The sequence below is a fragment of the Equus caballus genome, chromosome 16 (assembly GCF_041296265.1).
Source record: "Equus caballus isolate H_3958 breed thoroughbred chromosome 16, TB-T2T, whole genome shotgun sequence".
NCBI classification, from domain to species: Eukaryota; Metazoa; Chordata; class Mammalia; order Perissodactyla; family Equidae; genus Equus; species Equus caballus.
The window spans coordinates 15,163,487-15,187,482 of NC_091699.1; the positions used below are offsets into that span (position 1 = coordinate 15,163,487).

The following is a 23,996-nucleotide window of genomic DNA, read 5'->3' on the forward strand; positions in this document are numbered from 1 at the left end:
CCCCTCTTCCAAGCCTCCAGCACCAACCCTCAGGGCAGTTCCTGCAAACCTGCCTGCTAATGGGCAGGGGGCTGGGGCCACAGGGCTGGCAGTGGCTGACTCACCAGTGGGCACATTCCTGAGGTGGGTCTGCCAGCCAGCCACCAGGGGCCTCCTGCCTCTCTGGCACACCCACGGCCAGGCCCCTCAGGAGGAAAGGGTCGGTGGGCTTTAAGTTAAAAGGTGAACACTGCACAAAGGCTTGCCCTGGGGTTTCTGAAAAATACCCAAAGAGCCTGAATGGAGGGGACCATCCACACAGATGGCCCCAGCCAGACGGCCACAGCAGCTCCTAATTCTCCAGAGCAGGGTCTGGAAGAAGAGCCGAAGCTGATGGAGACCAGGAAAGGGCCGCAGGACCAAGACAGGGATGTCAACAGGCTGCGGCCTTACTCTTCCGCATCCCAAAGCCCTCTCCCCATGCAGGCCTTCCTGCTTATGCCTATCAGACCCCACACACCACACTGCTGGAGACAGAAGCATTTTATTGACCTGCTGCAGGAGGGATATTCATTCAGTGGCTCAACTGCAGATACTCCTTCCCCTCCCCCACGTCCTTGCACACAGGTGTGTGACGGGGATCCTTTTATTGCAAAAAGCTCTTCAGAGTCTCTCCAGGGACAGGACCAAGGCTTCCCTGTGGCCAAGGTAGCCCCAGCCCCTAGTGGCCTAAGGCCTTAGTCCTGGGCACCAGCTCTGAGAGTTGCTTTGTACTTTCCCGTCATCTCCTTGGGTAAAGGCACCAGGCCCGGGCAGGGTACCTGCCCTTCCACCTCACAGATGCATTCCCGTAAGCAGTACTTTCGGGGGCCAAAGTGCGCTGGGTGAGAAAGCTGCTTTTTCTCTTGCTCCTCTTTCTTGAGGGTTTCTCTGCCAAAAAGCACAGACAAGAAGGCATAAGGAACATTGCTCTGAGCCTCTGGGAAGCACGGGACTTAGCGAGTGAACCCCCGCATCAGCCAGGGAGAGCTGCATCTCCGCCTCCTAACCTGCTCCTCACTGCCAAAGCCTAGCCCTTCCCTCCCCACAGGCCTCCCAGAGGAGGGAGGAGGCACAGCAGGAAGGCCTGCATGTGAGCAGTGTCAGGCCCCGTGGGGGAAGGTCACTCGCCACAGGCCCACACAGCAGCGGTCAGCCTTCCGACAGCCGAGAGGCCGACAACCAGGATACAGGGGCCTGGAAAGACACTGGCCTGCTTTCGCAAAGACAGACTTTCTTGGCTTCCCTCCCTTTCCTCCTTTCATCCATGGAAAGAAAAAGGACGTGTCACAGCAGGTCCCAGGAAGAGACACCCAGCAGCTCCAAGCTGAGATTCCCAAGGACAGAGGTGGTCAGAGCCATCCAGGGCAAGCATTTCAGCAGCATCTCAGCTTCCTTTAACCCCAGGAGGGACGGACATCTTCATCCCCACTTCACAGCAAGGAAGGTACAGCTCACACAGGCTCAGTGACTTACTGTCACCTATCTGTGCGCAGCAAAGCCAGATGGAACAGACTTTATAGCCACGCTCTCCGGCTGGTGTCCGTGGCTTGCTGTCAGGGAGTCTGCCCTCTCAACACCCCTCCCAATGCACCCCTTCTCTCAAATTCTCTAGGCTGTTTGCTCCCTTCCAAGTCAATCCCAGCAACTCACTCATTCTTCCCCAAGATTTTTTTGATGTGCTCCATGATCTCCTTATTGCTCTTGGTCTCCACATCCACAAGGACCTGCTCCCCAGAATCTGGAAACAGGAAGCAAAGGGGAGAAGAAAAGCTGAAACTCGGCAGTGTGCTCCTCAGCCTCAAATGGTGGTGATTTGGGATTTGCTTTTAGTGGAGAAACTTTAACAATAAAATAAATATGCTTGTTTATATAACTCATAATGCCACCCTTCCTTTTTTCCATATTTCTTTAGACACGAGCAGACAAATCTTAAGTATGTACAAAAGCGTACTATTTTAATGGAAAGAAATTCCACATTCATGGATAGGGAGATTCAGTATCATTTAAGATGGCAGTTCTTCCCCAAACTGGTCTATAGATTCAGTGCAATCCCTATCAAAGTCCTAGCAGGTGTTTTTGTAGAAACAGACAAGTTGGGCCTAAAATTCATGCAGAAAACCAAAAATAGCCAAAACAATTTTGAACAACAAGAAAATGGGAGGATGTTCACTTTCCAATTTCAAATTTACTATAAGCTACAGTAATCAAGACAGTGTGGTACTACCAAAAGAACAGACCATAGAATAATGGAACAGAACTGAGTCCAGAATAAACACTCATATGTATGGCCAATGGATTTTCAGCAAAGATGCCAAGACAATTCAATGAGGAAAAAATAGTTTTGCCACAAATGGTGCTGGGATAACCGGATATCCACATGTAAATAAATGAATTTAGACCTTTACCTCGCCAAATTAAAAAAAAAAAAGGAGGGGGAGCTCAAAAGGGATCAGAGACCTAAATGTAAGAGCTAAAACTTTCAGAAGAGAACAGAGAAAATCTTCATAACCTTACCTAAGCAAAGATTTTAAGATATGACATCAAAAACATGATCCATAAAAGAAAAATTTGATAAATTGAAATTCATCAAAATTCAAAACTTTTGTGCTTCAAAAGACACCAAAAGCCACAGACTGGAAGAAAATATTCATAATGCATATATCTGATACAGGATTTGTACCCTGACTATATAAAGAACTCTCACAATAAGATAATCCAATGAAAAAATAGGCAAAATATCTGAATAAACATTTAACAACCACCACCAAAAAAGGCTAATAATAAGCACATGAAAAGATACTTAATATCACTAGTCATTAAGAAAATGCAAATTAAAACCACAATGAGATACCAGAGTGGCTAAATTCCTTTTAAATGGACAATATTAAGTGCTAGTGAGGATGCAAAGTAACTGGAACTCTCCTGCATTACTGGTAAAATGCAAAATATTGCAGCCACTTTAGCCAGTGAATAAAGACACACACACACAAGGGAAAGAAAGAAAAAGATTGGGAAGGAAGAAGTAAAACTTCCTGTTTGCAGATGGAATGATTATGTGAGTGAATTTAGCAAGGTTGCAAGACACAAGGCCTACTACAAAAATCAGCTGTACTTCTAAAAAATGAAATTTTTTAAAATACCATGTACAATAGTCATAAAAGATACTCAATATTGTTCAAATGTCCATTCTCCTCAAAATGATCGATAACATAATTCCAATCAAAATCCCAGCAAGTTTTCTAGAAACTGGCAAGCAGATTTTAAAGTTAACATGGAAATACAGAGAACCTACAATAGCCAAAGTAATTTGGTGGGGGAAAAAGACAAAGTTAGATTTATACCTCCTGATCTTAAGACTTAAAAAAACCAAGACATTGTGGTGATATTAGTATAAGGAAAGACAGTGAAAGGGGTGAAGAGTTCAGAAATATTGGTCAAGTGACTTTTTTGTGTATGGTAAAATAAAACGTAAAATTCACACTTTTAACTTCTATTTTGTATTTTTTTAGGTAAGAACTTGGAGTTTAAGCTTTATTTCTGTTGATCAAACCTTCCTTTTGTTATTCTTTTATTGAGGTCATAAAGTTTATAACATTGTGAAATTTCAGGTGTACATTATTATTTGTTGGTCACCATGGGTATCCCCCAGCCCCCTTCCCCTCTGGTAACCACTAATCTGATCTCTTTCTCCATGTGATTGTTTACCTTCCATATCTGAGTGAAATCATACAGGGTTTGTCTTTCTCTGTCTGGCTTATTTCGCTTAGCATAATACCCCCAAGGTCCATCCATGTTGTTGCAAAGGGGACAATTTTGTCTTTTTTATGGCTGAGGAGTATTCCATTGTATATACCACATCTTCTCTATCCATTCATTGCTCGATAGGCACTTGGGTTGCTTCCACGTCTTGGCTATTGTGAATAACGCTGCAATGAACATAGGGGTGACTAAGTCTCTTTGAATTGTTGATTTCAAGCTCTTTGGATAAATACCCAGTAGTGGGATAGCTAGGTCGTACGGTATTTCTATTTTTAATTTTTTGAGAAATCTCCATACTGTTCTCCATAGTGGCTGCACCAGTTTGCGTTCCCACCAGCAGTGTACGAGAGTTCCCTTTTCTCCACATCCTCTCCAACATTTATTTTTTGTGCTCTTAACATTAGCCATTCTGATGGGTGTGAGGTAATAGCTCAGTGTAGTTTTGATTTGCGTGTCCCTGCTGATTAGCAATGTTGAACACCTCATGTGCCTACTGGCCATCTGTATGTCTTCTCTGGAAAAATGTCTGTTCAGATCCTCTGCCCAGTTTTTGATTGGGTTGTTTGTTTTCTTGTTGTTGAGTTGTGTGAGTTCTTTTATGTATTCTGGAGATTAACCCTTTGTCAGATATATGATTTGTAAATATTTTCTCTCAGTTGGTGGGCTGTCTTTTCTTCTGTTCCTGGTTGCCATTGCCTTGCAGAAGCTCTTTAGTCTGAGGAAGTCCCGTTTGTTTATTTTTTCTTTTGTTTCCCTTGCCCAAGTAGACATGGTATTCAAAAAGATCCTTCCAAGACCAATGTCAAAGAGGCTACTGCCTATATTTTCTTCTAGGAGTTACATGGTTTCACATTTTATGTTCAAGTCTTTAATCCATTTTAAGTTTTCTGTATGGCAAAAGATAGTGGTCTACTTTCATTCTTTTACATGTAGCTGTCCAGTTTTCCCAGCACCATTTATTGAACAGACTTCCCTTTCTCCATTTTTGTTGAAGATTACCGTCCATAGATGTGTGGTTTATTTCTGGGCTTTCAATTCTCTTCCATTGATCTGGATGTCTCTTTCTGTACCAGTACCATGCTGTTTTGATTACTGTGGCTTTGTAGTATAGTTTGAAGTCAGGCATTGTGATGCCCTCGGCTTTGTTCTTTTTACTCAGATTGCTTTGGGTATTCAGGGTCTTTTGTTGCCCCACATGAATGAATCTTTGTTCTGTTTCCGTGAAGAATGTCACTGGGATTCTGACTGGGATTGCATTGAATCTGTAGATTGCTTTAGGTAGTATGGACATTTTAACTATGTTTATTCTTCCACTCCACGTGCATGGAATATCTTTCCATTTCTTTATGTCATCATCAATTTCTTTCAACTGTGTCTTATAGTTTTCATTGTATAGGTCTTTCACCTCCTTAGTTAAATTTATTCCTAGATATTTTATTCTTTTTGTTGCTATTCGAAATGGGATTGTATTCTTGAATTCTGTTAGTTCGTTATTATAGAAATGTCACTGATTTTTGTAAGTTGATTTTGTACCCTGCAACTTTGCTGTAGTTGTTGATTATTTCCAGTAGTCTTCCGATGGGTTCTTTAGGGTTTTCTATACATAAAATCATGTTGTCTGCAAACAGCAAGAGTTTCACTTCTTCATTGCCAATTTGGATACCCTTTATTTCTTTTTCTTGCCTAACTGCTCTGGCCAAAACCTCCAGTACTATGTTGAATAACAGTGATGAGAATGGGCACCCTTGTCTCGTTCCTGTTCTCAGAGGGATGGCTTTCAGTGTTTCCCCGTGGACTACGATGATGGCTGTGGGTTTGTCATATATGGCCCTTATTATGTTAAGGTATTTTCTGTCTATACCCATTTTATTGAGGGTTTTTATGATAAATGGATGTTGGATCTTGTCAAATGCTTTCTCTGCATCTAGGGAGATGATCATGTGGTTTTTATTCATTTTGTGAATGTGATGTAGCACACTGATTGATTTGCTGATGTTGAACCATCCCTGCATCCCTGTTATAAATCCCACTAGATCATGGTGTTTGATCCTTTTAATGTATTGCTGTATTTCGTTTGCCAATATTTTGTTGAGGAATTTTGCATCTATGGTCATCAGCGATATTGGCCTGTAATTTTCCTTCTTTTGTTGTCCTTGTCTGGCTTTGGTCTCAGGGTGATGTTGGCCTCATAAAATGTGTTAGGAAGTATTCCGTCCTTTTTGACTTTTTGGAATAATTTGAGGATAGGTATTAAATCTTGGAATGTTTGGTTGCATTGTCCAGAGAAGCCATCTGGTCCTGGACTTTTATTTTTGGGGAGGTTTTCAATTACTGTTTCCATCTCTTTACTTGTGACTGGTCTGTTCAGATTCTCTATTTTTTCTTGATTCAGTTTTGGAAAGTTGTATGAGTCTAAGAACTTATCCATTTCTTCTAGATTGTCCAGTTTGTTGACATATAGTTTTTCATAGTATTCTCTTATAATCCTTTGTATTTCTGTGATATCCATTGTAATTTCTCCTCTTCTATTTCTAATTTTACTTATTTAAGCCTCTTTTTTTCTTAGTGAGTCTGGCTAAGGGCTTGTCAGTTTTGTTTATCTTCTCAAAGAACCAGCTCTTTGTTTCATTGATCCTTTCTACTGAGGTTTTCATTTTTGTTTCTTTTTTGATTTTTTGTCTCTAGTTCATTTATTTCTGCGATAATTTTTAATATTTTCCTCCTTCTGACTTTGGGCTTGCTTTGTTCTTCTTTTTCTAGTTCTTTTAGGTGTAGTTTAAGATTGCTTATTTGAGATTTTTCTCGTTTTGTTAAGGTGGGCCTGTATTGCTATGCATTTCCCTCTTAGGACTGCTTTTGCTGCATCCCATATGAGTTGGTATGCTGTATTTTAATTTTCATTTGTCTCCAGATTTTTTTTATGTCTCCTTTAATTTCTTCATTGACTATTCAGTAGCATATTTAGTCTCCACATATTTGTCACTTTCTCAACTTTTTTCTTGTAGTCGATTTCTAGTTTCATAGCATTATGGCTGGAAAAGATGCTTGATATGATTTCAATGTTCTTAAATTTATTGAGGCTTGCCTTGTTTCCCAACATATGGTCTATCCTTGAGAATGTTCTGTGTGCACATGAGAAAAATGTGTATTCTTTTGTTTTTGGATGGAGTGTTCTATATACATCTGTTAAGTCCATCTGGTCTAGTTTTTCCTTTAATTCCAGTATTTCCTTGTGGACTTGGTGTCTGGATGATCTATCCATTGATGGGGTGTTAAGGTCTCCTACTATTATTGTTTTGCTGTTAATATCTCCATTTAGGTTTGTTAACAGTTGCTTTATGTACTGTGGTGCTCCTGTGTTGGGTGCATCTATAAGTGTTATGTCTTCTTGGTGGAGGGTCAGTTTCATCATTATATACTGCCTCTCTTTGTCTCTCATTTCCTGTTTTATCTTGAAGTCTACTTTGTCTGATATAAGTATGGCAACACCTTTCTTTTGTTTGCCATTAGATTGAAGCATCATCTTCCATCCCTTCACTCTGAGCCTGTGTTTGTCTTTAGAGCTGAGATGTGTTTCCTGGAGGCAGCATATTGTTGGGTCTTGTGTTTTTAATCCATCCCGTCATTCTGTGTCTTTTGATTGGAGAATTCAATCCATTTACATTTAGAGTGATTACTGAAATATGAGGGCTTAATGCTGCCATTTTATCAGTTTTCCAGTTTTCCAGTTGTTTTCCAGTTGTTTGGTATTTCCCTTATTTCTCCTCCTGTGTATTTCGGACTGCCAATTCAGTTTGATAGTTCTCTGTGATGGTTTTCTCAGTTTCCTATTTTATCATTTGTGTCTGATTGTTTAGTGATTACCATGAGGTTTGTATAAAAAACCTCATAGACAAGACAGACCATTTTCTGATAGCCTCTTATTTCCTTAGCCTAAGCAGATTCCATCCCCCTCCTCTTCCCCTTCTCAGTTATTGTGTTGTCACATATTATTCCGTTTTGTGTTGTAAGTTTGTGATTAAAGTGATGAGATTATAGTTATTTTCTATGTTTTATGTTTTCCTTCCCTTTATTTATTTTTTTTAAAGATGGGCAGGTAAGCTAACATCTGTTACCAATCTTTTCTTTTTTTTTTTTTTTGCTTTTTCTCCCAAAATCCCCCCAGTAGATAGTTGTATACTTTTAGTTGTGGGTCCTTCTAGTTGTGGCATGTGGGACGCCGCCTCAACATGGCCTGATGAGTGGTGCCATGTCCGTGCCCAGGATCCGAACTGGTGAAACCCTGGGCCGCAGAAGCGGAGCATGCAAACTTAACCACTCGGCCACAGGGCCGGCCCCTCCCTTTACCTTTAATGTTATATTTAAATGTTTGCTAACCTGTCCTCGTAGAGAGCTGCAACTTTCTGATTTTGTCTGCCTATTTATCTCCCTGCTCAAGGCTTGGTAAACCCTATTTTTTTTTTTCTGGTGTGAGGGCCTTCTTGAGCGTTTCTTGGGGGGAGGGGGATCTTGCAGCAATGAACCCCCTCAGCTTTTGTTTATCTGGCAAAGTTTCTATTCCTCCATCATATCTGAAGGATAATTTTGCTGGATAGAGTATTCTTGGCTGAAAGGTTTTATCTAGCAGAATCTTGAATATATCATTCCACTCTCTGCTAGCCTGTAAGGTTTCTGCTGAGAAATCCGCTGACAGCCTAACAGAGGTTTCTTTGTCACTGACTTTTGCCAGTTTTACTGACACTTACCTTGGAGAAAGTCTTCTTGCACTGATAAAATTAGGAGTTATTTTAGCTTCTTTTACTTGCAATCCCAGCTCCTTCCCCAGGTTTGGGAAGTTCTCAGATATTATTTCTTTGAAGCTTTCTGCTCCTTTCTCCCTTCCTTCTCCCTCTGGAAAACCTATAATCCTTACGTTGCATTTCCTAATTAAGTCAGATATTTCTTGGAGAATTTCTTCATTGCTTTTTAATCTTTGTTCTCTCTCCTTCTCCATGTGAATCATTTCTATATTTCTGTCCTCCAAGCTGCTAATTCTGTCTTCCATAACATCAGCTCTGTTATTCAAGGACTCCAGATTTTTATGCCATTCATTGAGTTTTTCATCTCCAACATTTCTGATTGGTTTTTCTTTATAGTTCCAATCCCTTTTGTGAAGAATTCCCTCTGTTCATTAATTTTGTTCCTGATTTCATTGAACTGCCTTTCTGAATGTTCTTGTAATTCATTGTTTTTTTATGATAGCTATTTTGAATTCTCTGCCATTTAGATTGTAAATTTCTGCACCTTCAGGATTGATTTCTGGGTGCTTGTCATTTTCCTTCTGCTCTTGAGTATTAATATATTTCTTCATACTGTTTGATGGCATGGACTTATGCCTTCACATAGTGGAAGTATCTGGCTGCAGATTCCACCTGCCGCTGCAGGAGGGTCGGCAAGAGCTGTGTATTCTGAGCCTGCGGAGATCCCTGGCATCTGTGTCTGTCCTTTGGAATCTATGCTGACAGGGCACATCTGTGATTGTCGACTTACTGCTGCTGCTTTACAAAATGAATGTGCATGCGCTCTGGTGGGGGTCCTTTGCTCTGACCTAGCAGCCAAGCTGGTCAGTGTGCTGGACAGTGGGAGGGGTGCTTCCCTTCGTGTGTGCATCCTGGGGGCATTCTCACCCTGCCCTCACTATCTGCCCTCCTGGGGTACAGGCTTGATGAAAACACCCCTGCAATTGCCTGGCCTCCTCTGTGTGGGGCTTTTCATGGCCAGGAGGCAACTCAGAAAATGAAGGTGTTCCCACAGAGAGCCACCCCTCCCCCCTCTCTTCTCAGAGCAGCACGTGGTCCTGTACCCTGGGTCACTGCCACAGAGGGAGAGGAGATCCCCTCACCTCCTTCCACTTCCTCCCCGGGGGTCCAGCACCTCCACCTTCACACGTATAGCTGCGTAGGTCTCTCAGACGTCTACTGTGTTGTATGAATGTCCTTTTCACTGTATCTGAGGGGGGCCAGTCTAAGGGAAGAGACCACTCTACCATGATGCTGACGTCATTCTCTCTCCTTAACTATTTTAAAGTGTACAATTTGGTGGCTTTTAGTACACTTACAATGTTGTGCAACTATCACCACCATCTAGTTCCAGAACTTTCTCATCACCACAGAGAGAAACCCTGTACTCATTAAGCAATCACTTTCTATTCCCCACACCACCCCTTCCCCAGCCCCTGACTTTGTCTCTAAATGGACTTGCCTATTCTGGACATTTCATATAAACAGTATTATACAATATGTGGCCTTTTGAATGTGCCTTTCTTCACTTAGCATAATTTTTTCAAAGTTCATCTGTGTTGTAGCATGTGTCAAACTTCCTACCTTTTTGTAGCTGAGTAATAGTCCACTGAATGAATACAGTGAATTTTGTTTATCCATTCATGGCTGATTGATTTTTGACAAAGATGCCAAGGAAATTTAATAAGGGAAAGAAGAGTCTTTCAACAAATGGTGTGGTAACAATTGAATATCGAGAATCTAAAAAAATAAAAATGACTCTCAATCGCTATCCTCACTTAATACACAAATAACTCAAGTTAGATCATAGACTTAAATGTAAAATCTAAAACTATAAAATTTCCAAAGGAAAAAGAGGAGAAAGCCTTTGCAACCTTGGGGTAGGCAGAGATTTCTTGGACAGGACATGAAAAGCTTTAAATATAAAAGAAAACAAATGATAAGCTGCAGCTCATCAAAATTAAAACTTCTGCTTTCAAAAGGCACCATTAAGAAAATGAAAGCAAGCCACAGATTGAGAGAAAATACTCAAAATATATATATCTGACAAAGGAAATTGAATCCAGAATATATAAAGAACTCAATAAGAAAACCCAATTTTTTTTTTAACAGACAAAAGATTCAGTCTTCACAAAAGAAATATGAATAGCCAATAAGTACATGAGACGACAGTCACAGGGAAATGCAAATTAAAACTTCAGTGAGATATACACCCATGTGAATGGCTAAAATTTAAAAGACAAGGTAGTGAGCAGAATAATGGCCCCCAAAGATGTCCCCATCCTATTCCCCCAAGAACTGTGAATATGTCACCTTATGTGGCAAAAGGGGCTCTGCAGACATGATTAAAGGACCTGAAGACAAGAAGATTCTCCTGGATAATCTAGTGTGCTCAACTTAATCACACAGTCCTTAAAATCAGAGAACCCATCAGGGCTGCGGTCAGAGGGACATGTGACTGTGGAAGAATGGCCAGGTATGCATTGCTGCTGTCAGAAGATGGAGGAACGGGCCACAAGCCAATGTGGGTGGCCCCTAAGAGCTGGAAAAGGCACGGGAATGGATTCATCCATAGAGCCTCCAGAAAGGAAGGCTCTGCTGACATTGATTTCAGCCACACTGGGCTTCTAACATACAGAGCCGTAAGCTAAGAAATTTGTGTTGCTTTAAGCCACCAAGTTTGTGGTGATTTGTTACAAAGGAAACTAATAACAAATAACAATACCAGTCTGGATGAGGATGCGGAGCCATCAGGACTCTCTCACCCTGCTTACTGGAGGTGAAATGGCACAAGCATTTTGGAAATCTGTTTGACAGTTTTTAAGAACATTACACACCTATTCTATGACCCAGAAATCCCATCCTGAGTATGCCCAGAAGAACTGAGTGCCTATGTCCACAAAGAAGACTTGTGCAAGAAGGTACTGATGTGCACCTTATCTTAGCAGCCAAAAACTAGAAACGACCCTTGGCAGCCATGGAGGCCCATCACTCAAACCTCCCCTCAAGAGGCCCTCCTGTGAGAAGCAGCCAGCTGACAGCTGTTGTGTCTTGGAATCCACTGCACACCAGAGCCAAGCTCAGGCTCTCCCTGACCTAGGTCTAGGACATGGTCATTTCTGCCCAACACAGCACTAGAACCTTCCGCTCGGTTGGCCCAGACTTTCTGAGACCTGCATCACATCTGAGGTACCTCCTTCCAGACCTGCTTCCCTTCCCTCTCCTCTCCTTTCGGAGATGTCAAACCTGTTGGGCCACCTGAAGACTCCCTGCCCACTTCTCCTCCCTCTCCCCTTAGCTCCAAGAAATCTCATACTTCTAACTCCGCCTTGGCATCTAACAAAAACCCAAATGTTCACCAACAGGTGAATGGACAAATAAACTGTGGTATATTACAGTAATGGAATACTACTCAGCAATAAAAATGAATAAACTACTGATACACATAACACGGATAAGTCTCAAAGACATGATGAGTAAAAGCCAGACACAAAAGAACATGTACTGTGAGATTCGATTTATATCAAGTTCTGAAACAAATAAAACTAATCTATGGTGAAAGAGGCAATAGTGGTTGCCTCTGGTGGAAGCAGGAATTAACTGGAAAGCACCTCTAGAGAACTTTCTGGAGTACTAGAAATGTCCTGGGTCTTCACTGGGAAAGTCGTCAGAACTCAATCAATGCACGTTAGACCCTTGCATTCATTACAGGTAAATCACACCTCAATAAAGTTAATTTTTTAAAATGCAAACACAAAATACATATCCAAAATTGCCACACACCACCACTGTCTTCACCTCCCTTGCTCTATTCTCCCTTTTTCTTCATTGCACTTACCTTCTAACATACCATCTTGTTAAGTTTCTTGTTCATTCTGTCTGCTCCTGCTAGACTATCATGGCATCTCTACAAGGGCACAGAGCTTTGTGGTGTGGCTCCCTGACACCCCAGCACCCAGAACAGTGCCCAGCTCCTAGCAGGCTCTGTACAAATCTGCTGATTGAATGAAAGAACATCATTTGTGTCCTGAGGTGTTTCCCAATCTACACTTCTTTTGACTCTCCTAACTGTGCAGGGTAGACATTCTGCCTTCACTTGAGAAATGCAGCAATGGCAAGGTTACTGGCTCACGGTTAGAATGAGAGAGTAGAGGCCTGGGCCAAAACGTCTGGTCTTCTCATTTCTAAGCACCGAGCCCAACTTAACTGAATAAACATTCACTTTAGCACCTCAAGGGGGCAGGAAAGCAGCGCGGCCATGTAAGCGTACATGGCCCAAAGAGGACACAGAGACACATACACTGTTTCAGAGAATGTGGCCAGCACTGAGAGAGACGAGCTTCGGGACACAGGGAAGGGCCACTCTAGGGGAGCAGAGAAGGCTTCCTGGGAGAGTGGTGCCCACGCTGAGTCTTGAAGGATTTAAAAACAATTAAATAAGCTAAGAAAGGTAGAAAGGGAATTTCCAGCAGAGGAACCAGCAGGAGCAAGGGCATCAGAGCATGGTGTGGCAAGGGAATTTGGAACAACTAGCCCATGCAGTGTGAGGCATGTACGGCATACAGGGGCAACAGGAGATGAGGCTGGGGGAAGAGAAGTCCAGATCTCAGGGGGCACTGTGCACCAGTGATGGGACCTCTGGAAGTTTCCAAGAGCCTGAATCTCAGGTCACCCTGATGGCTACAGTTAGAGGAATGGACGGAGGAAAGACAGTCCTGGCCTACAGCAGAGAGGTCCCGCACTCACCTAGGTAGAATCGCAGGAAGGGTGACGGTGTCATGTTCTTAAACATCATGATCTGCACCCAAGGGTTTTTGTATTGAATCTGAGGTATGTTGAAAAACACAAATTTCCTGAAAAAGGAAGAAATTAAACCTGTGAAATAGAGTTTTTAATGTAAAATTTTGTTTACCTGTGTGCTCTTCTAGAGAGAACGTCTAGAACTTTCATCAGATTCTCAGGGGACCTTGCCACCCAAAAGGCTTAGAAAAGCAGCTCTCAGGAATCTATTAATGAATTCTCTGAACAGAGAGTGTTGGGACTCCCGGTTTGTCACTTGAAGGAAGAGAAATCTGTATCCCTACCTCACATTGCGCACTAACCCAGAACTCGCCAAAGGAGAAGTATAAATGTAAAAACGAAACTACAAAATGTCCTACATCTTGATGTGTGTGGTGATTACAGGGGTGTATTCATATGTGGAAGTTCATCAAGCTGTATACTTACATGTGTACACTTTATGTAGATTATACCACAATTTAAAAATGAATGAAACCATGAAAACAAACATGGGAAATATTTTTACAATCTAGGAATAGGAAAACCTTTAAAATTAGAAGGTTTAAAATACAGATAAACGTGGGGGCCAGCCCAGTGGCACAGCAGTTAAGTTCTCATGTTCTGCTTCAGCGGCCTGGGGTTCACCGGTTGGGATCCCGGGTGCAGACCTATGCACTGCTCATCAAGCCATGCTGTGGCAGGCGTCCCACATATAAAGTGGAGGAAGACGGGCATGGATGTTAGCTCAGGGCCAGTCTTCCTCAGAAAAAAAAAAAAAAGAGGATTGGCAGCAGATGTTAGCCCAGGGCTAATTTTCCTCGAAAAAAAAAAAAATACAGATAAATGTGACTACATTAAAACAACAGCATGGCAAAATTTACCCAAAACAAAATCAACACTGGCCAAACCAAAAGGAAAATATTTGCAAAACATAAAACAAAATGCTACTTCCCTTGATATAGAGTTTTACACATCAATAATAAGATGTATATTCAATAACAACAAAAGACAAAGGCCACAAACAGACAGAAACCCAAATGACCTGTCATCACAGGGAGATTCTCAATATCTTCCCAATAAAGTCATATAAATCAAAATGATTCTTTTTCACCTCTTAGATCGCTGAAGAGTTTAAGGTTATTTATAAAAAGTTCACGCTCCATGAAAAAAGACAGTACCCTGCCAGTCACTCCAGAAGCCATTCCTATGCCCATCTCAAATACAAAGCCTCCCCCTCACCACAAAGAATAACCACTGTCCTGACTTTTAACTTTTTCCTTTTCGAGATATAATTGACACATAACATTTAATTAGTTTCAAGTGTATGATATGACAATTTGATATTTGTATATATTGTGAAATGATCACCACAATAAGTCTCGTTAACATCCATCACCTCACAGTTACAAGTCTTTTTCTTGTGATGAGAACTTTTAAGATAGCAACTTTCAAATATATAATAAGACATTACTAAGTGCAGTCCCCATGCTGCACTGTCCTTTTGTATGCATTGTTACCTTCTTTTATTTGCAGTTTTATCATCTAACTATGCATCCCTGAACAATACAGTTTTACTGGGGGTTTTTTATGGAATATGTCTTTTAGGTCTCTAAATCTATAGGTTTCCCTGTAACTTCTTTTCTCCCCTTGCAATTTATTGTTGAAGAAACTGAATCATTTGTGCTACAGAGTTTCCCAGAGTCAGGATCCTGTTGACTGCAGCCTTGTAATGTAGTTTATCTATCATTACCCCCTGCCCTCTCTACTTCCTGCAAACTGACAGTTGAATCTAGAGGCTTTATCCGAGTCAGATTTGACTTTGGGGGAGGAAGACTCCCTGGTAGGTGCTGTCGTCTTCATCGAGAAGCACACAGTATCCGGGTGGCTCTCTTTTTGTGTTGCCGGCAGCCATTGGGGCCCAGTTCCTCAGGGCTTGGAAAGTGACGATATTCCAACTCTACTATCCCTTCTTCATTTATTGTTGAAATGCTTCTACAAAGACAAACTTCCCCTCATCAGTTATTTGGCTGCCCAGGGGTATATTCATGGGAAACATAAGATAAATTCTTGAGTTTTTCTCTTTATTTACCAGTTTTCAAAATAAAGACTTGGTTCCCAAGCATCCTTCCAAGGTGAGCAAAAAAAAATAAAAATGGCAAAAGGAAGGAGTCAGATTCTGGTACCTCTATATCTGGCAAAAAACTGGATCCTGACATAGTGTTGCTCAAACCAAAGGAAAAGTATCAATCTGAGGAGCAGGGTCTGATGCACCTGTTCTGAGTAGCACAGTTCTGTGCTTCACACTCCCCAATCACCTGAGCTCCTAACCAGTATCAGGACTCCTAGGATTCTACAAGCCCTCCAGATCTTTCCAGTACATTATATTATGCTCGCCTTAGCAACAAAGAGTTCATGCTGCTTGCCTTCCTCATCCAGAAAGCACGGCAGGGAGAACTCTTACCATAAGCAGATAAATTAGGGAAGGGAGCTGTGGTACATTACCAGACCACCAGTGACTGGAAAATCACTGCCTCATGATGCAACCAATTCTATGTCTGAATTTACTTAAATCTTAAAAATCTCTTCCCAATATTATACTGAATCTTCTTCCCTGTCACATCTTAATAAAACATTATAAAACTGAAATTAATAGGTCATTTGTGACTTAGGAAAACGGATTTCACTTACTTCTGAGACAAAAGCAAAACTGCAAAGAGTTGGAGTAAGTGAGCAGCATGGATGTGGGAAGAAGTGAGGGTAGTTGGTGAAGCGGGAGAGAAATGACATGCTAGTCTGAGGTAGTGACCAATCTCAGAGAATGTTTTAAAAGGCAATGGAAGCCAGTACATTTTTAGGTGAATCAGAAGGAGGTGACAGGGATAGATCGAGGAGCAACAGGGGAGATGAAGAGGAATGAGGAGCACAGATGGAGAAGAAAGTGCTGACATGCAGAAGGGACCTTGTTCGGGGTGGGGAGGCGGTACATGAATGATAATATCCGAGATAAAGAGATCTGAGAAAGCCATGTGAAATGTCTTTGGCTTAGTAAGGTGTTAAATAAATTCATGGGCTGTAAGTGATCTTAGAGACATCTAAAACAACCTCCTGATAAATGTATGCATTTCTTCCCCAACATTCAGGAAAAAGAGACAATTTCTTCTTCCAACTTCTAGTGGTAGGAAAATACTATCTCATGACACATTATAGGCTGTTTCTGAAGAGCTCAAAACTGTAAATGACTGTAGCAAATTGAGAAAAAATCTCTCGTCTTATACCTTCCATCCACCTATCCCAGTTTTATCCTCTAAGACCACAAAAATTCCAATCTCTTTTTCAAATATCCACTCCAGATACTTACTTGAGGATAATTGCAATTTTTACTTTAATAGAGGAACTCATTCAAACATATCTTTTAAAATAAAGCCTTCCATTTCACAATCTGTTACTGGAGACACATCATCTGTTCCTATCATCCATCCTTTCCCATCTGATTAGAATAGCTTTAGTCTCTCTCCCCTCCCCTCTCTTTCTCCCTGTGCCTCTCTCCCTCTTTCTCCTGCAGTCTCTCCCTCCTTTCCCTCTCCTTCTGTGTCTCTATCTTTTCCCAGCTCATTTCTTCACTTGTCTCTTCATTTCCCTCTGCTTCATTCACACGTACTCTATCATGCTTACAGTCTTAGGTGTACGTGGCTATCAATAACTGGCACATTTTCTTTCAGACATGTTGCTTTTGAACAACGTACACACCCATATTTTAGATCTCAGGACTTAGAGTTCCCCATATGATTGTATTTTTCTACTTAGATTTGAATCTCGAGTTCATGTTGTCTCTGACCCATATGTTGTGCCATCCAAAGTCATGACCATGACTCCTGATACACTTTACAATACTTTCTCCCAGGAACTACTGAGACTTCCTTCTGCTGATTTTCTGTATCCCTTGACAGACAAGATTCTTGCATTCTACCAATATGAGACATATCAGACTCTTTTTCTCCCCAACTCCTTCTAAGCTTAAATTCCTTGTCATGAAATTAATAAAACTCAAGGAAAATACATGTTTAAAATCTTCACAAGAGTCATCTGGCCCTAGGGCAGAATCCATGTATTCCATATTAAACTATGTACCAGAAAACCAAATCCTGGTGATCACTTTACCTTTAAAACTTTGTCAAACCTCAGCTTCACATGAAAACAAGAAATTAAAGCCCAAAGTTCATGGGCCAGCCTGAGGGCATGGTGGTTAAGTTTGCACACCCTGCTTTGGCAGCCCAGGGTTCACAAGTTGGGATCCCAGGTGCGGAGCTACATACCACTCATCAAGCCATGCTGTGGCGGTGTCTCACATACAAAATAGAGGAAGATTGGCACAGATGTTGGCTCAGGGCCAATCTTCCTCACACACACATACACAAAAAAAGCCCAACATTTATCCTCAGCACTTTCTGGTTCTTATCAGAATTTTGTAGTGATATTTGATATTTTCTTATCACTTATTTTCTTAACTAGAAAACTTGTTATTACATTGACTCATTCTACAAATTTCTACTGAGCATTTATATTAAGATTACTATGCTAAACTGTATATATGACAAGGGAAATTAGACACTGTTATTATTCAAATGGAGTGCTCAATTTACTAGATATGTAAGTCAATGATTACATTAGAAAAATATTATATCTATGCATTTCTCAAGAACTGCAATTACTTTTATTACACAGGATAAAGAAATGACTGATTGTTGTCTGAAGGCAGAGAAATGTCAGAAACAGTCTCAAGAAGATACATTTTACTTGAGATCCCAGGAAAGGGCACAAGTTAGATTTTTATATTATTACAGATCTGCCATCTAGGAAGAAAGCATATCTTTGAATTGGACAGGTCATGTTGATACACAACTACTTTCCATAGCTTGAATAATGATTCTCCCACCATCGCAATAGACTATTTCACATCCTATAGACATAAGCAAAATGTCTTCACAATTCTTAAGATCTGTTGTTCTTCCTTGCCCTGTATGGATCTGTTTCCTGAGACAGTTCAAATTTACCCTAAATGAGGAAATACTGAGTTTGATATAACACAAATATGGTCCAGCTTAGGCTCTGCTCTCAAACACCTGGGGTTAAATGCTGCATCACCGCTAACTCCGACTAGTTGAGTGTTCTCTAGCAGGTATTTCATCTGAGTCTAACTTCTCATCTGTAACATAATAACAGTACCTACTTCATGTCTCCAGCAAGAACCATCCAGCACGCCCTATAAAGATACTGGAAGAAATGTTTTGAATGCCTTGCCTCCTTCTGTTTAGAGTTAAATTCAGGGTTTTCACGATCTAAAACACTACATATTTTAATTCTTTTCTTTTTTATTTTCTCAGTAAATTATCAGTTCGTTGAGGGCAGAAAAAATAAAAATTTAAAGATAAAAAAGCTATAGAAGTGAGGAAACATTTCCTTAAGAATATAAATTGGGGGGCCAGCACAGTGGTTAAGTTCGCATGTTCTGCTTCAGCGGCCCAGGGTTTACTGGTTTGGATCCCGGGCGCGGACATGGCACTGCTTGGCAAAAGCCATGCTGTGGTAGGCGTCCCACGTATAAAATAGAGGAAAATGCACATGGATGTTAGCTCAGGGCCAGTCTTCCTCAGCAAAAAGAGGAGGACTGGCAGCAGTTAGCTCAGAGCTAATCTTCCTCAAAAAAATAAATAAAAGAATATAAATTGGTTTAACTTCTTTGTAGGTCAATTTGGAACTAGCAAAATTTTAAAAGTATAGATCTTAGGGCCAGCTCCATGGCTGAGTGATGTAAGTTCGTGCGCTCAGCTTCAGTGGCCCAGGGTTTCACCAGTTCAGATCCTGGGCACGGACATGACACCACTCATCAAGCCATGTTGAGGCGGTGTCCCACAGAGCACAGCCAGAAGAACCCGCAACTAGAATATACAGCTATGTACTGGGGGGTCTTTGGGGAGAAGAAGAAGAAAAAAAAAGATTAGCAACAGACGTTAGCTCAGGTGCCAATCTTAAAAAAAGTAAAAACAAAAGCATGTATCTTGACTCAGTGATTTTGCTTCTGCTTTTAGATATGTTCACATTTGAACGCAAAGATGTGTGAGGTTCACTGCAGCAGTATTTGTTACAGCAAAGGACAGAAATGACTCACACGTCCCTCACTAGAGGACACCACTGGATGTCTGGATCCCTTTCCACTCGCTCTCCGTCCTGAATGGCTAACCTATATGGACTAAGAAATGAGCTTCCTTGCCCCCTGGCTTCATGTTGCATTGGGCCAATGGGAAGCATAGGCAAAAGACTAGGAGGGAGGTAGTCAAGGTATTTATTTCCCTGGCTTAGCCCCTGCCTGAGTCCCAGCCCTGTGGGCTCCTGTCAGGCAGCCTGTCTGTCTGCAGGTTCCAATAATCATTCTCCCCCTCACTCCTGCAAGCCCAGACCTGGGGTCTTGCACTGCTCCTTGTGGCTTCTTGCCCACACCTCTGTAAACAGTTCCTTAATTAAAGGCTCCTCAAATGATCTGAATTTAAATGCACCCTCTGCTTCCTGCTGCATACACCAGACGACAGAAGGTGCAAGTGGTACATGGGACAGAAACATAGTCACCTGGCTTGACCAACTTCCCAGCTGTATGACCCAGGGCAAGTTACTGCTCTGTGCCTCAGTGTTTATGCCAAGATGATTATGATGCAGAACCACCACTCCAGATGGGAGCTTGTAGTCTATTTTCAAGAAGATGAAATTGATAAATCAACAGAAAGCCTGACTGTGTGACCATTTATTTGGGGAGACTTCCATAATTGAAAGAAACAAAAGCAGATGAAATCTATCTGCAGTTGAAACAAAACAAAAGCCACGATAATTATTAACTCTAGAGAAAAAAAGCTTTGCAAAAACAAAAAAGGAAAAGCAGTCACAGTACTCTATTTGGCTCAACTGCGTACAGTGTTTTAAAAGTCACATTTAAACAGTGAATATTGTTCTATCCAAAATTCTGAAAGGACTGTATTGGGAGAATGGCGGGTGCAGTGCTATGCACGTGTTGGGGGCCGGGGAATGGCCATGGTGGGCAAAAAGCCAGATGCTCATTTTGCATAGTGGCAAGTCAACAGATAATGCCTAAAGCTAAACAAGTAAGAAGCAGCTCTCTAAGGATGGAATTTAACTATAGGGAGGTAACACTAATTAAATGGTTAGTGTGGAAAGTTGTTGCCTCTGGGGGAGGAAGCGGAGTTAGGGTACTTCTAGAAGCCTCGCAGGCCACAACAGCACAAAGGCTGAGTTTACCTTCCTGGGCTTAGGACACTTCCGCTCAACTCCCACCCCACAGCAGAGTATCCCAGAACTCCGTGCAAACAAACCAGGGCATATCCGTGCAGGACTTTCCCACACCTAAAACTATTAGGACAAAAATTCAACAGGGACTTTTAAATGGTTCTTGCTGAAGCATGGGAGGAAAGTCAGTAACTGTGGAAACTTTAGTTGAGCACCTGCTGTATGTGAAAGGCACTTCACTCGGCACTTTATACTCGAATCCTCAGTGACCCTGAAAGGTAGGGTTTTATGACTAAGGAAGCTGAGGTCAAAAAAGCTAAGTAACACACAACTAGGAGCACAACTAGTAAGTGAAAGAACCAGGGCCGTGATTAGCATCTGGACTTCTTCCACAGATAGGGTTCTGTGACTATCAAATTATCAAATTCACCTAGATCCTGGGGCTCAGGGCTGCACACACAGGAAGAACTCAATAAACACTAACAGCTGTCACTGCTGTCACTGCATCTTAAAGCCAAGAGCGCCTGGCAGAGGTCAACAGAGACTTAGCCCTCAGACACTGAACAAAGCAGCTCCCAACATACCCGGCAGACACCCCAAGACGATGGCTAGCCCAGGGCTGTAGCACTGGCCACTGGCACTTGGAGCAAGGTCCAGGTGGGGACAGCTGAACTGCTGAGGGCACAGGAACAAGCAAAGGCCTGGGGGCTAGAAAAAGCAAGTCAGGCAGGGGCGCGAAATCACAAAGGGCACAGGCGGGACAGGCAAGGCCTTATCACTAGGAACAAGGAAACACAGAATGGCTGTTTGGATCCTGTTTACCTAAAAGGTATTAAAATACTTGAGTACAGTGCCTACAGGCTTATTCTGATTGGCTGACCATGTGAAAACCAGACATCTACATAAAAATCTAAATTTCTGGCTGCCGGACAAATCAGAAATGCTCCACACAGCCCACATGGAGCTAAGCTGGAGCCAGGCAGCTAATGACCCCTTGACACAGGGCACGCTTTCCAGTTCACAGGTCCATCCAGGTCGCCTCCCTGCTTCGGGCATGGCCTGGCCTCTGCCCTGACTCCTAGTGTGGACGGATGGATGCACACTGGGTTATGAGGCAGCATCCGGGCGCCCATTCACGTGTGACACCCAGTCTTCCAGGAAGCCCTCATCCCAGCTCAAGCAGGTCCAAGTTCTCCAGTCACCAGGGGACAGCAAATGACTAGGAGGCGCGGTGCAGTCAAGGCCCCTCACAGGGAGGGGGCCTCCCCAGGGAGATGCTCTCCCCGACCGTGCTGATCCATCCCACACCCAACCCTGAAGCTTCTGAAGGACGGGACCTTTTCCTTGGTCCCTGCAGAATTCCCAGCACGCCGCACGTGGCCTAGCATTCAGCAGGCACTCGACAAATTTATACTGAACACCAGCAAAGCCCCAAGCACTGCTGTTGCCTTAAGGTTCAATCCAAACCTTTCTCTCGCCAGCTTCGGCTCAGTGAGTCTCTGCTCCAGGCTGAAAACAGCATTATGGAGTCTGGGGCGGTGGGGGTGGCGGAGGAGCCCGCTGACCCGATCACGACGGTGAGGAGCCCTGCAAAAGAAGCCCTTCCAGGGGCCGGCCCGCGGAGCGGTTAAGTTCGCGCGCCCCGCTTCGCAGCCCGGGTTCGCAGGTTCGGGGGTTCGGATCCGCGGCGCAGACCTAGCACCGCTCATCAAGCCACGCCAACAAGTAGAGGAAGATGGGCATGGGTGTTAGCTCAGGGCCAATCTTCCTCAAAAAAAAAAAAAGAGAGAGAAGCACTTTCCGAGCTACCACTCGCTCGCTCGATAGCTGTGGTACCTGGGGAAGCAAGTTAACTTAACCTCGCACCTTTTCCCCCTCCCTAGAGTGGGGACAGCAATGGTTTCCGTAAAGATCAAACGAGACCCGCGCCAGAGGCATCCAGAACCGTGCTGGACGTGCAGGGCCGGCTCGGGAAGCGCCAGCGCCCGCGACGCCTCTCACCGCGTCCCCACACGGGCCCTGCGACAGGCATCACCCCGGTCGGGACGCCGAGGAGGAGCAACTCGCCCAAACCAGCGCACAAAACCGGCGGGCTGAGAGCGGGGCCCACCCGGCGCCGTCGCCCCTGAGCACGCCCTCCCGCCGGCGCCGGGTGGGAAGGAGGCTGCGGCCGCCCCGCGCCAGCGCTGCCGCCCGGAGGGAAGCCTCGTCCTCCGCGTCCCCCGTCACGCCTGCAGCCGGCAAGCCTGGCCCTGCCGTCCTCTTCTCGCTGTGGGCCCGGAGCAAGCTGCTCCTGTCTGCTCATCCGCAGAATGGGGCGACGGCCGCAGGCTCAGGGGACCGCTCCAGTCTCCCCGGGACTAGCACGCCACCACGGCCGTCGGCGTCGCAGGGCTCGGACTGACCTGGCGCCCTCGCCCAGCTCCCCGTGCGTGTTGTAGTTCACCGTCATAACCTTCACTGAGTCCTTGAACACCACGTCCCCCTGGCCCAGGTACTGCAGCGTGCGGCGGATAGGGAAACGGCCCTTCATGGGCATGGCGGCGGCGGACAGGGCGGGCCGCAGCCCGAGCAGCGAAGAGACCAGAGCAGCCGCCGCTGCCGCGCCAGCGGACCTCGCGCGGCCGCTTCTCTGCGTGGGTTTCCACTTCCCGCGCAGACTCACAGGAGCCGTCTCCCGGCGGGCAGCGCACGCCGCGGGGCAGCCTGGGAGTTGTAGTCCTGGCTGGCGGAGCATTGTTGTTGGGGGAGCGGGTATGTACACCTTGCTTTTGGAACACCCTCCTCCTGGGACGTTTAGATTTTCATGCTTTGTAACTTAGTACCCGCCTCGCCGCCAGGGAAAATATTTTTAAATAGACTCTAGCTCAATCATTCTGACAACAAAATTACACTAAGAAATAAATCAAGAGAGCTGAGTTGGGATACTAAGTCGGCTAGTAACTTGCTATTCCACCTCAAATAAGTCAGTTTTTCTCTCTCAACTTCTCCAGTTTCAAAATGAAGGACTCAGACTGCGCAATTTTTATTTATTTATTTATTTATTTATTTATTTATTTATTTATTTATTTATTTATTTATTTTTGAGGAAGATCAGTCCTGAGCTAACTGCTGCCAATCCTCCACTTTTTGCTGAGGAAGACTGGCCCTGAGCTAACATCCATGCCCATCTTCCTCTACTTTATATGTGGGACGCCTGCTACAGCATGGCCTGCCAAGCAGTGCCACGTCCCCGGCAGGATCAGAATCAGCCAACCCGGGGCCACCAAGCAGAACTTGCGAACTTAACCGCTGCCCCACCAGGCCAGCCCCCAGACTGCGCAATTTTTAACACTGACTTTAAAAAAAAAATGATTTGCAAAAGGAAAA

The 23,996-nt window shown here is 43.5% G+C and overlaps 2 protein-coding genes across 5 annotated transcripts in view; one reads left to right on the plus strand and one right to left on the minus strand.

Annotated features, from left to right (window-relative positions):
• NR2C2 (nuclear receptor subfamily 2 group C member 2) overlaps nt 1–20,118 on the plus strand; it is a 135,308-nt gene extending 115,190 nt beyond the window's left edge. For 2 of the 3 annotated variants that reach the window (XM_070237201.1, XM_023619921.2), the window contains one exon: nt 19,424–20,118. In XM_070237201.1, coding sequence (XP_070093302.1) covers nt 19,424–19,439 — 16 coding nt within the window. In that variant the 3' untranslated portion in view covers nt 19,440–20,118. The remainder of the gene's footprint in view (nt 1–19,423) is intronic. The other variant, XR_011426807.1, reaches the window with a different exon arrangement.
• On the minus strand, nt 505–23,324 carry MRPS25 (mitochondrial ribosomal protein S25). 2 transcript variants are annotated; one of them, XM_023619923.2, is made up of 6 exons: nt 23,033–23,308; nt 22,095–22,228; nt 21,212–21,335; nt 13,305–13,411; nt 1,672–1,759; nt 505–909 (listed from the first exon to the last, which is right to left on the minus strand). In XM_023619923.2, the coding sequence occupies exons 1-6, from the start codon at nt 23,164–23,166 to the stop codon at nt 717–719; spliced, it is 780 nt and encodes a 259-aa protein (XP_023475691.2). In that variant the 5' UTR covers nt 23,167–23,308; the 3' UTR covers nt 505–716. The 2 variants fall into 2 exon arrangements, with proteins under 2 accessions (XP_023475691.2, XP_001491213.4); XM_001491163.5 differs by lacking the exons at nt 21,212–21,335; nt 22,095–22,228 and having other exon boundaries at nt 23,033–23,324.
• Nucleotides 23,325–23,996: the final 672 nt, after the last annotated feature.